Source organism: Psittacula echo, assembly GCF_963264785.1.
Source record: "Psittacula echo genome assembly, chromosome: 14".
In the NCBI taxonomy this organism is placed as follows: Eukaryota; Metazoa; Chordata; class Aves; order Psittaciformes; family Psittacidae; genus Psittacula; species Psittacula echo.
In genome coordinates this window covers 6,169,953-6,184,014 of record NC_137750.1, presented here as the reverse complement: position 1 = coordinate 6,184,014, position 14,062 = coordinate 6,169,953, and the positions used below count along the sequence as shown (strand labels likewise).

The window sequence follows — 14,062 nt, the reverse complement described above, 5'->3', positions numbered from 1 at the left end:
CCACTTGGGTGATGATGGAGGCTGGAGGGAGCCAGGAGGGAATGGCATCTGCTCTGAGGCTGCTCCAGGGTCCACCAGCTTCCATGCAAGGAGTGAATTCTGGGAATAAGGAGAAGCTGCATCCTTCCCCAGGAGCCACTGGAGCTGAGGATCCCCACGCTTCTTGTCTTCCTCACTTTGGCTATATGCTGTGACAGAGTTTCAGCTGTTTTTCCTTGAGACTACTCAACAGCTTAGATGCTCTCCCTCTGTTAATCAGCCTAACTTCTTTCTTATTTTATCCCAGGACTTTCCAGTTATTCTCCCTTGTAGTTCCTTAAATAAATCCTCCCTTCTCTTGGTGTTTACTCCTTCCAGCTATTCCAGCCTGCCACAATGGTCCAGCACAGCCCACAGTCCTCTGCCTTCCCCTTTTTTCTTTGTCCCTCTATGGGACCAGAGCTGTGCTTGGGGCTGCTACAGGGGCACGGTCCCGTTCCTGGTCTGCATCTCCAGCCATGTGATCCTGTGTTACCTCCTTTCTGGTCTCAAAACTCATTGCTTTGCTGGCTGGTGCCCCCTGGAAGGTGGCTTTGCTGCCTGCTGCTGCTTCCCTCTTGTCCCTGTGGCTGGTCCTTCCCTCAGCCTGCATTAATGGCTGTGGCAGAGGCATCTCATGGTTGGTAAATATGTGTAAGGATGATTTCCACAGTTGTGTTCATGGTGATTGGCAATGCCCTTGGCTCCTGTTCCTGACTCGTTTGCACATTCCTGGCTTGGATAGAACAGTTTGAATTCAATTTTTTCCAGTAGGATGGATGGTTATTGAAAGCTTGACTGCAGCTCAGGGATGATGTTGCCATTTCACCTGCACTAACTACACCGATTGCCATGCGCGCTTGAAAAGAACCTGGGTCTTGACATTTCTCCGCTGCTTTTCCATCCTCACGCACCTTTAGCTGTCAGCTTTGAAGTGGCGGTGAGAGGATGTCCGTGTAAGCAGCAAGGCCGTTGTGTGCCCTGGCTTTTCTGTGCTGGGGGTGACAGCTGCTGCTTGAGCTGGGGACTTTGCAGCATCTTCTTTCCTCTTTCATGTTTCCTTGTCCCTAATGTACTGCCTGACCCGTTAGGTAACTTGGTCTGGTTTCAGCATGGACATTGCCTGGCTATGGGGGGACTCAGCATGGCCGAGCTTTGCTCCAGCATCGCTCATCACCCCAGCCATTGAGCAGCCAGGAAGGTTGAACCAGAGGGTCCCTGGCTGAGCCACCACCACTGGGGCTCCCTGAGTGCTGGGACCAGGCTCCTGCCTTGGGATTGCAGCTTCCCCGGGCCAGGCAGGAGCCATCGCTCTGCCTGCAGCAGATCCTGAGCTGCGGCAGCATCTTAAACCAAGCCCCTTGCCCGGCGCTGCCGCACACTGGCATTGCTAATTAGGTCAGCGGCTCCCGGTGCACTGGAAGTGCTGTGTTCGGGGGGGCATGGGGGAGTTATTTGAGGTTTCTCCAGCCTAGAAACCCAGAAAAAGGTTTCTGGAGCTGTTGGGTGGCTCCGGCACGTGCTCCGGCTTCTGACACGGCTGTGACCACTGCGAGCACAGCCCTGGCTGGCTCCTGCCCCTCGGGTGCTCAGGTCACAAATGGAGTTTCATTTCCTCCTTTAAACTGGGGGGTTTATTTAGATGAAGCTGAAAATCTGCATTTGAAGTTAGTTGTTAGACAGCCTAAACCATGATCTGAATGTAAAGGCAGTGCTTGAGCGGTACCTACTTGTTGGTGAGGTCTTGGAGACGATGCTGCTGAGCCACGGAGCCTGAAGACACCAGCAGGGAGGCACCTTCCTTACACTGCTTGTCAGGTCATGCCAAGCTGAGAAATGTGGGGTTTTGGGGGTTCAAAATGCAGGATGGATCCAGATCCCCCCCCATAGCAGAGGGGAAGGAGGCCTGAACAGCAGCAGTGAGTCCAATGGGCACCAGACCGCAGGTCTGCTTGCTGGTTAAAGGCAGTGCTTCTCGTTAGCACAGAGTAGTGAGATCTTACACCGTGCTCTGCGTGTTGCGTTTTTTCCCTGTGCATCTGGCATATTTAGCCAGGTTTTTATTTAAATTGCCTTTCTGTGCATTATTTGAAAGCCCATTGTCAGTTTGAGCAGATCCAAAATGAAAGCTGTCTCGTGAACGAGGAGTGCGGCTCGCCATTTTGTAATGTAATAACGTGTAAACCAGGCTTGAATAAATCAATGGCACATCAAGCATATTTCCATAAAGTATATAAAGTGCTGAGAATACTAAGTTTAGAGCATAGGCTCTCTGCTTGCAATCGACATGTTCTAACTGGCTGCAGCCATTAAGACAAGCTTTTCTGTAGTGAAATAATTAAAAGTATACTTGCAAAACAAGACTAAAAGTAGAGGTGTAAATAAGGCTTTAATTTGCATATGTAAATCACTATTAAAAACCTAACATTGCTAAGATGAGGAAGAATTTCCCCTGTGTTGCAGTGTATGATGTGCTCAGGACAAGAGCTGAGCCTTGCCCACCCGCTGTACCTGGGCCATTGCTGCTCAGGGGGTTGTTATCCTGAATCATGGTGCGATGTTCCTTGTGCTCCTGAGCTCAATTAGCTGGAGGTGGACTCATTTCACTCCTCACCTTCTCGTTCTTGATGGCCCACTTAGGAAATTAAGCAAGATGAGTTTAGGGTGTCCAGGTCTGCATTGCTCCAGCGCTGCTATTGCAGGTGCTGTCAGGGTTGTGCTTTCCTTCCAGAAACTGGGCTCTGCAGGATGGGGAGCATCATCCCACCGCTTCCCTCTGGAGAGAAGGGAAGCGGACTTCTTCAGGAACTAGCTGTGCTGCAGGCATGTGGGGACAGTGGGGTTTGGTCCATCCCAAGCAAACCGAACTGCAGTGGAGGGGTTCGGGCACTGGACCATGGAGGAGCTGCAGCTCTCTGGGCTGGCGCTGGAGCATCCTTCTCTCCTGGCTCCCATCACCACTGCTGACGCCTCTGGGCTCTGTCCTTGTACTATTCCCGGGGCTAATAATACCCGGGAGGAGGCGGTGTGCTGGGTCCTGAGCCCACTCCAGGGAATGATGCTTTCCCTGCTCGCATCCTCCCACAGCCGCCTGCTCCCACCCGCCAGCATGTGCCCGGGGCTGCTGCTGCCTCTTCCCTGCACCATGCTGGCCCCGGTGCCTCTGTGCCTGCTGCCTTTCCCAGTGCCCTCCCTGTGTCTCTGCCAGTCCCCATCCAGCTCAGCCCTCCCTGCAGCTTCACTTGGGGGTGATGCAAGTATCTCCATTATTTCTGCTTCTGCACCCAGTGCCGTCAGCTCAGTCACCTTCATTTATTTCTGTTCCTAAAGGCAGGTGTTTGCACTGGATTTTCTCATTTGGGGACAAAAAAGTTACTCCTTGAAACAGGAGGTTTTTACCCATTTCTCAGTTACCCGCTTTTCCCCAGCCATGTTGATGAATGTAGGGAGACCCAAAACCTGCTGGGTGCTGCACAAGTTCTACAGGGGGTTTGCTCTTGGGAGGATGCTCTGAGCAGGGTTGGAGCAGCAGAAGGTCCAGCTCTGAAATAAAACCCCCTTTGAAGCCTGGGATGTCACTTAATCTCCCTGCTTTTGTTGAGGTTTGTTCCAGTTTATGTGCCTGCTAATAAATATTGTAACATGCTAAAAATAACTGTTAAACATGAAGGAAGAGCTAAAGCTGCTTTGGACCCTGAATTTCCAGTTAATTCCTTTCTCGGAGAAACTCAACCTTCCTGAAGCAGGTTTAGCACTGCCTGGGCTTGTGATTGGTTGTGGTGCTACTGTCCTGGGGAAGAGCTGGTGGCAAGGAGTGTTGGAGGGCAGGACAGCGGTGAGTGAGGGAGATGCTCCTCTTAGAGGCTCAGTGGCTGCTCTCACAGTGCCACAAGGGTGGAAGCTCCTTGCAGAGGAGCTGGGTACATCCCAAGAGAATTGAGGGAGGAGAAAGTGGCTGGGTCAGGGAGCTGGGGACATTTCATGCCCTCCGTGCTCAGGGATGCTGATGGTGCGGCCAAGCAGTAGCCCTGCGGTCCCAGGCATTGCTCTGAAGCCTTCCCATGTGCCACATTTGCATCGCAAGGGTCAGCCTGTGTGGCTGAGTTATCCCAGCCCCATGTGCTGCCTCCATGCTCCATACGGCACTGGCAAAGCCTCTGTGGCACAGCCGTGCTGGCACAAGTCACGTCAGCGGAGCCCAAGCCTGTGCCAGCAAAGGAGCCTCCCGCTGCTGCAGGCACTGGCGGGGGCCAGGTGTCTGCACAGCCCCGGGGTGCAGCGTCAATGAACGGCTGCTCCGGTGGCCCTGTGCTGCTTGTGACCGGGCACGGAGGTGTTGTGCCAGCATGCAGCCCTGCCCTGGCACTGTCCTGGTGTCCCCAGCACCGCTCACCGTGTGGCTGAGTGGCCACAGTCAGTTCAGTGCTGGTGATGGTTGTGCGTTGGAGGTTTAGTGCTGTCCCCCTGTGGTCCCCAGCTCTCAGCAGCGCGGTCCTGCCCATCCTCATAGGCACTGATGGACAAACAGCAGCGACTCGGCGCAGCCGCCAGCAGCAGAGGAGGCGCTGGGGGTGTTCAGCCTGCGCTGGGTGCCGCGGTGCTTTGTGCCCTGCGAGGATGAGCGCGGGGCTGTGGGGTCCGTTGCCAGCCCGGGTGATCCGGGCACCCCCCAGAGCCGGTGCCAGCGCCTGGGCACGGCTCCGGGGCCCGTTTGGTGAGCAGGCGGCTGCTCCCGGTACAGCTCGTCCCGGCTCCCGCGCGGCTCCCAGCCCACGTGCTGAGTCAGCGCCTCTGCGTGGGGGGTTATGGTGAGTAAAGGCGGGTTGGAGGCACACGTGTGCGTGTCCTGTGCGGGGGGGTCCTGCGAGCACCCTGCGAGCACCCTGCCTGCTGCGCTGCTGACCCCTCTCCAGGGGATGCTGCTGCACTGGCACCGGTTCCAGCCCGTGGAAGGGGTTTGGAACTGGATGAGCTTTAAAGTCCTTCCCAACCCCAACCATTCTGTGATCCCCTGCCCTGCCCACGAAGAGGAAAACTACCAAAATAATGAAGGCAGCCGCCTCTCTGCTCCTCTTTCTGTTCTAGTACATCGAAGCCATCAGCAACAAGCAAGGTGAGCTGGAAAACTACGTCTCTGATGGCTATAAGACAGCTCTCACGGAAGAGAGGAGACGGTTCTGCTTCCTGGTGGAGAAACAGTGTGCAGTAGCCAAGAGTGCAATCACCTACCATGCCAAGGTGAGTCAGTCCCACTGGAGATGTCAGTCTGATGCCATGCTCCTGCTGTTGCAGAGCTGCAGATCCTGGGTGGATGCTCCTGTTGCCTATAGAACAGGCTGATATCCCGAAAGCTGCAGCTGGTGCAGAGGGAAAGGAATACACTGGTGGGTGACCCGCAGACAGGATGCCCTGGGAGATGCATGTGTTCTGGACTGGGAGATGCAGGACTTCACCCTTCTCAGAACAAGGGGGCATGTCTCCCATGGGTGCTGCTCTGCACCTTGAAAGCAGCTTCTGGCTGCAGGAGGTAGATGAGACTGACACTGGTTTGCTCGAGTGCTGATGGCGGGTCCTGGCAGTGTATTGTGCCATTTGCCTCACCCCAGCAGTCCAGCCCCTCCATGGTACAGCTTCACCTATGCAGGAGAAGCTGTGGTAGGAGAATGGGGCTGAGTTCACCCTCCTGCATGTTGTGGTCACTGAGGTGTGAGGGCTCTGTCCTGGCAAAGGATAGCCAGGTTTCTCCTGCATCAGTTCATTGTCCCGAACAGGTTGGAACTAAATGATCTTTAAGATCCCTTCTAACCCAAACCATTCTGTGATTCTATGACCTGTAAAAGCAGAAGAAACGAAAAGCAGCACCATTCCTGCTTGGAGTCAGGCAGTGCTGCCTGCCTGCTCAACCTACGCCTTACCCCCTGGCCTTAGCAAGGTGGGGATTAAACCAGAGATTAAACTGCTCCAAACCCCCTCCTGCCTATTCCTGGCATCCCACATCTCCTGGGCCAGGGGCTGGAGCTGCTGCCAGCCAGCCTGGGGAGCAGCGGCTCCCTGCACTGATCCAGAGCAGAATCCGTGCGGATGAGGGCTGGGAACACCAGCGCTGCTCCTGCAGCCTCATGCTCCCGTTGTTCTGGTTGTTCCCCACCGCCACCCCCCGTTGCTCACAGCATCCATCTGTCACCACCGCGCTTGGCACCGCGGAGCAGGAGTTTGGATTAGTCAGCGAGCTCCTCGCGCTGCGCTGCGGGCTGGATGCATGCTTGGCATATGTGAACTCCTCCTGTGGAGCAGAGGGGGGAACATCCCCCTTGGGAGTGGGGGGATCAGCAGGCATGAGGGTGCCGGCACCCGCAGCGTGGCTGCAGCACGGTGAACCCCAGAACTCCCTGCAGCAGCAGCACGGGGAGGGTGATAGTGCAGGGGGATGCTGCGGGTGGCTCACCCAGAGCACGGTGGGTGTATGTGTGAGGTGGGCGCCTGGCCCCGCTCCAACCTGGCACCAGCTCCACTGCTGCAGCGCTGGGGGGTGCTCAGAGGCTGGGTGATGGGGCTGTGCCTCTCTGAGGCCAGTGTGGAAACATTCCGGGACCTTCAGATTGATGTTTTGATCCATGGGGACCAAGTTGTCCCCTGATGAGACCAGCTGAGAGGTCAGTCAGAGGCATCAGGTCACCCTCTGCCCCAGGGACAGGGAACAGGGGTTCAGCTGCAGGGTGCCAGGGCCAGGGACTGTCAGAGCTGAACAGCCTTAAACGGGAAGCTCATTCCGGGGATATGGGTGGTAGCACAGAGCACAGGCTGAGCCCTGTCAAGCCTTTGGGCAGGTTTATATCCCTGCTTGGTCCATTGATGCTCTTCCACAAGGAGCCCGGTGGCTGAGAGCTGCCCCATGCAGGATACATCAGAATAAGCTGGGAAGATAAATTACCTTTTCCTTCCCTCCTTTCCATTTTTCATGCCACCTTCCTGGCTCAGCTGGTGGCAGAGCCTGGAAGTGGTAAGTCCCCGTTGTTATCGCACCCATGCCATGCACAGAGGAGCCAATCAGTCTCATGGCCAGGATCAAGCCAGCTCCTGTGCCCTCACACCTCATTTCTCTCTTGCAGGGGAAGGAGATGCTGACACAGAAGCTGCCGCTGTGGCAGCAGTCCTGCTCGGATCCCAACAAGATCCCGGACCGCGCCATCCAACTGATGCAGCAGATGGCTGCCAGCAGCAATGGCACCATTATGCCCAGCCCTCTGTCTACATCCAAATCCAACCTCATCATCTCTGACCCAATCCCTGGTGCCAAACCTCTCCCTGTCCCCCCGGAGCTGGCACCTTTTGTAGGAGTAAGTATCTCCGTGGTGGAAGCTGTGCTGCCCTTCTGAGCAAAGCTGGAGGGACGAGCCCGGGCCAGTGTCACCGTTGTCCTCAGCAAGTTGCCTCTTGATGGACTGCCGTTGATGGGCAGGGATGGGCAGCTCCATGCATGTGCTGCCCTGGGATGTGGGAAGGAGCCTGGCATGGGAATGGGCAGCCTGTCCCATCCCATCCCGCTTCCAGAGGGGCAGGGGCTGCAGAGGCTCTTGGGGGGGAATTGGGGAACCCATGAGCTGGATTCACCTGGTCAGGGTGGTCCCAGAGCTGTGGGGCTGAACCGAGATACCCCAGTAACCGCTGGGAGTGACCCATGGCAGCAAAAGGGTCCCCCAGTGTGGAGGCGTGAGCTGAGCCCAGGAGGGGTTTCTCAGGTGCAGGTCAGCTTGGGGCAGTAAAACACCGCAGAGGTGACCCCACTGCTCCCCCAGAGCAGTTTGTCCCAGGTGGGAGCTCCATGCACCAGCCGGAAGCTCTGGTTGCTGTGCACCACCTCCCCTGGAGCTGTGTCCCGCTGCGGGAGCTGCGGTGGGATGCCCTAATGAAGACATTCCCCATCTCCCCCCCTTCCTCTCCTCTCTCCGTAGCGCATGTCGGCGCAGGAGGCCATGCCAGTGATGAACGGAGTCTCAGGCCCAGACAGTGACGGGTACAACCACTGGTCTGAGATGAAGCCAGCACAGCCCAAATCTTTATCTCCTCCCCAGCCTCAGAAGCAGCTGAGTGACTCTTACTCCAACACACTCCCCGTTCGCAAAAACGTGACACCGAAAAACAGCTACGCCTCAGGTGAGGCCCCATCCGTGCTCCATGGTGATGCCGCTGGTGCTGGGACAGAGACCGGCAGCATCCCTCCGGCATAGTGCTGCTTGTGCCTCTGGAGCTGGGGGTTAGGGAATGAGCGGAGCTGGACTCTGCTGAGGGTTTTCCAGGAGGAAAACCTTGAGGAATATTGTGCAGGGAGCAGCCATGGCTGGTGGGTGATGCCAGGAGCAGTGCCTTGATCCTGCCTGGGATGAGGGTGGGAGAGTGAAGGTTACGTTGGCACATGGGTAAGATAAGCAGCATTAGAGACCTGTCTTGGCAGGGTTGTCCTGCCCCTGGTCCTACTGGCCATGGGGTAAAGGACTTTGAGGTGCTCATTGGTCTCTGTCTCCCACCAGCTGAAAACAAGACACTGCCACGGTCCAGCTCCATGGCCGCAGGGCTCGAGAGGAACGGCAGGACGAGGGTGCAGGCCATTTTCTCTCACGCTGCCGGAGATAACAGCACCCTCCTGAGCTTCAAGGAGGGTGATCTCATCACGCTGCTGGTGCCCGAGGCCCGGGACGGCTGGCACTATGGGGAGAGCGAGAAAACAAAGCTGTGAGTGCCAGGGCTGTCCTTGGGAACCACCGCGCCCCGGGTGCAGCCTCTGCTGACTCCTCCGTCTGTAAACGTGGGTTCGGTTTCATCCCTGCCTTTGCTTTCCAGGAGGGGCTGGTTTCCTTTCTCCTACACACGGGTCCTTGACAATGATGGCAGTGAGCGGGTCCACACGAGGTAGGAGCATTGTGCTGGGTGGGTGGCTGCACCACTCCCAGGGCAGAACTGTGGGCTTGAGATGGAGATGAAGGGATTTCTTACAAGGGCGGGTAGTGATAGAACAAAGGGGACTGGTTTTAAACTGACAGAGTGGAGACTGAGAGGAAACATTAGGAAGAAATTCTTCCCTGTGAGGGTGCTGAGGCGCTGGCACAGGGTGCCCAGAGAAGCTGTGGCTGCCCCATCCCTGGCAGTGCTCAAGGCCAGGTTGGACACAGGGGCTTGGAGCAAGCTGCTCCAGTGGAAAGTGTCCCTGCCCGTGGCAGGGGTTGGAGCTGGATGAGCTTTAAGGTCCCTTCCAACCCATTCCATGATTCTATGAATAGTCCACTTTCCCAGGGCTCAATGCATGTTGTCAGGAATAGCTCCCAGCACAGGCAGGTAGTAGCTGTCTCAGGGGGTCTTTGGCCGTGGGGTCCCCCACTGTTGGTGGTCGGGCAGCCTGGGGGTCTCAAACTGGGCTGGCCTGGTGCTGATGCCTCTGCTTTGGTCCCCCTCACCCAGCCTGCAGCAAGGGAAGAGCAGCAGCACCGGCAACCTGCTGGACAAGGACGACATCGCCATCCCACCACCGGACTACGGCATGACCTCCCAGGCCTTCCCGGCACAAGGTGCCAACACCTTCAAGCAGAGGCCGTACAGCGTGGCCGTGCCAGCCTTCTCCCAGGTGAGCCCGTGGGGTAATGGGGGCTGCTCCCACTTCGGGAGGGATGCTTTGTAAACAGGAGATGCTTGGGTGAATCCCTAGGCATTGGTCCCTGCTGGAGCCGGGCCCGGGTGTCCGCAGCTTCTCCATCCCACCGATGGTTTTAAAGCAGGATGAAATGTGTTAAGCGTGTTCTCAGCCCACGGAGGGCTGCTCTCCAACCTCTGTTCATTGTTTGTAGGACTACCTAATGCCCTATGGGTGTGCAATTAAAGACTATTCCAGTGGCCTCTGCCAACCACCCTCCGCTCACTACAAGCCTTACACTAGGTCGACAGCAGTAAGTCCGAACACACGCAATGTTTCCCTTGGGATTTACGGGCAGTTGGCTGTTTTTGCCTGGTGATCCATGTGCCTTGCCTGGGGCCACATCTCCTTCCGAGCATCTCTCCTGGGGAGGTGGGACGGGGGATGCAGGGAGGCAATGGGAGAGGAGAGCGGTGGATGGGGAGGTTTGGCCAGTTTGGGTCACCTGGGCGGAACAGGCAAGGCACAGGGAGCAAATGGCACAAAATGCCACCGTGAACCCCAAAGGACAACACTTGCTGACTCCATGAGAGCCTCCCACCAGAAACAGGCTGTTCACAGGCAGCTGGAAGCGTTTTCTCTGGCACAGGCCAGGTAAAGCCAGTGATGGTTTCGTGGAGATGCTGGGGTGAGCACATGGGGCTGGGGCAAAGCCTGGCCAGGGCTCTGGTGGTGTCCAAGATGAACTCAGGGCTTCTGAGATAATGAGATGGGAGGATACATGTGTGGATGAGATCAGCTTTACCCAGGAGCCACTGGTGTAGTGGGGCTTCCCCACCAGAACAATGAGGATGAGCCACATTGGCTTCCCCAGAGCACTTGGCCCATGCTGGCGGATGGGGAGAGGATGAGGAGGGGGAGAGGCAGCCATGCAGCACCCAACCCTTCAGCAGGATGCCCTGGAGAGGCAGCAGATCCAGTGGGATCTGGTCCTCTCTGCAGCCCCACTTCTTGATGTCTGCTGGGGTTTCCCAGTGGGGTTTGCTGCTGGATTTGGGGTTTTGTGATTGTGAGCAGTCCTGGGACCATGGGAATATGGGTCTCTGATCCATGGTGCATGGCCAGTGACTCCTGCTCTTTCCTGAAGTGGTCCCATGGTGCTGCTCCATGGCAAGTCCTCACCCAAGGAGCAATGTCCTCAAGGTACATGCTCCAGCACTGGTCCCCATCTGCTCCTCAGACCAGAGCAGTCCTTCCCTGCTGTACAGGCTGTTCAGTACCAGCTGAAGGAGAAAATGGTCCAAAACCCTGTGGGTTTCTGGTGGGAGTTAATACGGAGAAACACCTTCCACAGAGCATTTCACTGGTGACTTGTTCAATCCCTTTTCAAGTGTCTCATATCTCAAAAGCAACTGGAGCTGTGCACCTCAGTCAGGCCGGGCAGAGCAGACTGGGGCTCTCCCGCCTGTTGCTTTCCCTTGGCTTGCCAGATCAAGTCCTGCTCTGAAGAGAGTGGAGCCACTTCCCTCCCTGCTCCCTAAATCCCATTCGAATCATCTCCATCTCCCCCTTTCCACTCCAAATGCATTGGCCCTGGATCCCGATGCACTTTGGTCTGTTGGTGTGACCCTCCGGTGGCACCTGAACGGGCTCAGCCCCACGTCCCCCACCCCTCACTGTGCTTCCTCCCCTCCTCTCCGCAGGGTCTCGATGACTACGGGACGAGGTCCGTCAGCAGGTAAGACCTCACCTTCCTGTCGCATTACCTCAAAGTGAATTGTTTGTGTTGGTTCTGGGTGAAGCTGTTGAGTCGCGTCCCCATGGGGGTCCCTCTGTGGGTTCCCCAGGGGATGCACAGTGTTGGGGATGCGGTTGTGTGGTGGAGAACACGGTGCAGGTCTCGTCCGAGCATGCAGGGACCCAAAGTCTCCAGGGGAGGGCAGGTCCTGGGGCAGCGCCTGTGTCCCTGGCCTCGCACCCCGCGTGGCCTCATGCTCCTCCGGAGAGAGTCAACCTCCTCAGCCTCCTTTGGATAGCAGGGCCATGGAGAGCGCACACTGTTGGGGTCATTCCCCAGCATCTTCTCCCACCCAGCAGCTCCTCCATCCCCGTTCCCTCTGCCTCGCAGCCCCGTCTCTCTTGGGGATAACCCCAAACACAGGGGCTGTGAGCCGAGCGGTGATGGGCAGGGGCCAAGCTCTCTGCCCCGCTCCGGTGCCGGTCCTCATGGCACTGAACTGTGGAGCTGGGCTCCCGGGCACGGTGCTGCCTCGCGGTGTGTGCCGTGGTCCCGGCCCCTCTGGCAGTCTCCTGTGCTTTGTTCCGCAGCGGCAGTGGCAGTTTGGTATCAACGGTGTGAGGACACCTTGGCTAGCGGCTGCTTGGAAGAGCTTTCTGCTTCTTTCCCCACTTCTTTTTGTTTGTCTTTCCCCCTCATTTCTCTTTCTCTCCTTCCTTTGGATTTTAAACTCTTGTGATCTTCAAGGAAACCATGGTGCTTCTCCACCCCCCCCGGTGTTCACAGTGCCCTTGTTTCTGAAGCCTTTTTCCGAGCAGAAACTGCCGCTGGGGCTGCGCTCGCTTTGCAGCAGCCCAGATGCAGTTGACACGTTAGTGGGACCTGGTTTTTTGTACCCCCTGTGACCGTTAGCGATGCACTATCACCCCTCCTCCGGGGCTGCCAGCGCCTCGCACGAGCCTGGACACGACCTCCCACACTGGAACAAATATGCATGGCCTCTGGTGTCCGTACTGTTACTGAGCATCCGGGATGCCCGCACCCGGGATGCTGTTCCCAGCCTCATCCGCTTCCACCCAACCACCCACTGTGGTGGCTTTGGGAGAAGGGGATAGCGCAGAGCCCCCTGCCCTGGGGAAAGGGCTGCTTTAGGGCTGGGGTCCCGCCGGCCGTGGGGCGCAGCCGGCAGCCCCCCTGGAAGGGTTATTCCTGGTTGTTTTATAAATATATATATATATTTTTTGTAGCAAGGTATTGTTACCTCACGTCAGCGCTGGGGCGGGTGCGGGGCCGCATCCCTACACCCGTCTTGGCTGGGGAGGGGGGTTCGGCAGCCCCCGGGGGTCACCCCTCGGCACTTGGGGTGCAGCAGAGCCCTTGCCGTGCCCGTCTCCACTGCAAAGCTGTCCACGCTTTCTTTTTCTGGTGTGATTTTTACAACCTGTCACATTGCCTGTTTACTGGGACATTGCTGGCAATAGACACACACACACGGACACGGCTTTGTTTTCTATACTCGCCTATGGGCAGACTGTAACAAGACCCTCTTGCATCAATGTCCTTTTGCTAAAGATTTTTAACACAAGATATTTCATGCTGAATGACTAAATGTAGAAGGGGGGGTTGAAACCCCACCCCAGCCTAGTGAAGCCTGTATGGAGATTGTAAAGTGCTGAAAACCCTTTTTTAAAAGCCAGAGAGAGAAATGTGCCCTGTACTGAGTTCTTGTTTGAATAAAAGTTTTATTTATTGCATTGAGCTGGGCCTCGGTGTCTTTTTCGGCTGCCGTGCCTGTGTGCTGCCCATCGCATCGCCCGCTGCACGTTGCCATGCCTTTTTTTGTGTTCCCCTCTCCATCCCCGTGGCATTCAGAGGCCGGGGGATACCCGGGTGCTGCCTGCCCGCGCTCAGCCCCGAGGCTTTAAACAGCTTTTTGCTGAGCGGGAGCAGCTAAAACTGTTTAAGGGCTGGGTCCCTCCTCCGTGTGCATCTCGAGGGGAGGATGATGCTGCTGATGCTGCGCTTGTCGCATGCCGAGGCTGCGGCTGCGCTTTCCCGGCTGTGGGAAAGCGGCGATGCCGATGCAGGGGGAAGGAAGCTGCCCCCCTCCCTTCCGTAGCCCCCCCCCACCATGCCTGGCCTCTCCTCCCCGCAGGTGGCTCCCGGCTGGCCGTGCCCTTCCTTCCCCTCCTCGCAGCACCAGCAGCTCCATAAACACCACTTTTCCTCCTTTTTCTTCTTCTTCTTCCTCCTGCTTCCTCTGTCCGGAGGCGCTGTGTGCGGGATCACAGCCCGGTGCCTCTCCTTAACCAACACCTTCTGTTCCCACCAAGGGGTCGGAGCGCATCCCGGTGTCCTCCAACCTGCCTTCTCTTTCCCTTGCAGCCCCGATGTTGAAGTGGCCAGGTTTTGAGCTGCCCCTGCCCGTAGTTAGTAAGTTGATGGTCTCGGGGGGCCGAGCCCTGGGTGTGCTGGCGCTGGGCAGCGGGTGACGGCCGCGGGGCTGCGCGGGCACGGTGCCACCGCTCTGCTTCCCCCCTGCACCCGGCTGAGCGCATCCCTCCCTCGGTCACCGCTTGTCCTGGTGGCGGGAGCTCCCGGTGTAACCGCGCTACATCGCACGGCTCCTTGCACCGCAGACCGCTGGGGCCACGCTTCCCTTGGGAATGCTGAGCTGCTGCTTC

At 57.2% G+C, this 14,062-nt stretch overlaps 1 protein-coding gene across 5 annotated transcripts in view; it reads left to right on the top strand.

Annotated features, from left to right (window-relative positions):
- BAIAP2 (BAR/IMD domain containing adaptor protein 2) overlaps positions 1-14,062 on the top strand; it is a gene marked incomplete at its 3' end in the record, with an annotated part of 31,292 nt that overhangs the window by 15,318 nt on the left and 1,912 nt on the right. For 2 of the 5 annotated variants that reach the window (XM_080629202.1, XM_080629200.1), the window contains exons 5-12: positions 5,104-5,256; positions 7,128-7,355; positions 7,971-8,172; positions 8,547-8,748; positions 8,857-8,925; positions 9,472-9,634; positions 11,344-11,378; positions 11,969-11,999. In XM_080629202.1, the coding sequence (XP_080485328.1) occupies positions 5,104-5,256; positions 7,128-7,355; positions 7,971-8,172; positions 8,547-8,748; positions 8,857-8,925; positions 9,472-9,634; positions 11,344-11,378; positions 11,969-11,999 (1,083 nt within the window). Of the gene's footprint in view, positions 1-5,103; positions 5,257-7,127; positions 7,356-7,970; positions 8,173-8,546; positions 8,749-8,856; positions 8,926-9,471; positions 9,635-11,343; positions 11,379-11,968; positions 12,000-13,763; positions 13,792-14,062 lie in introns of those variants that run through there. The other 3 variants (XM_080629201.1, XM_080629199.1, XM_080629203.1) reach the window with 3 other exon arrangements.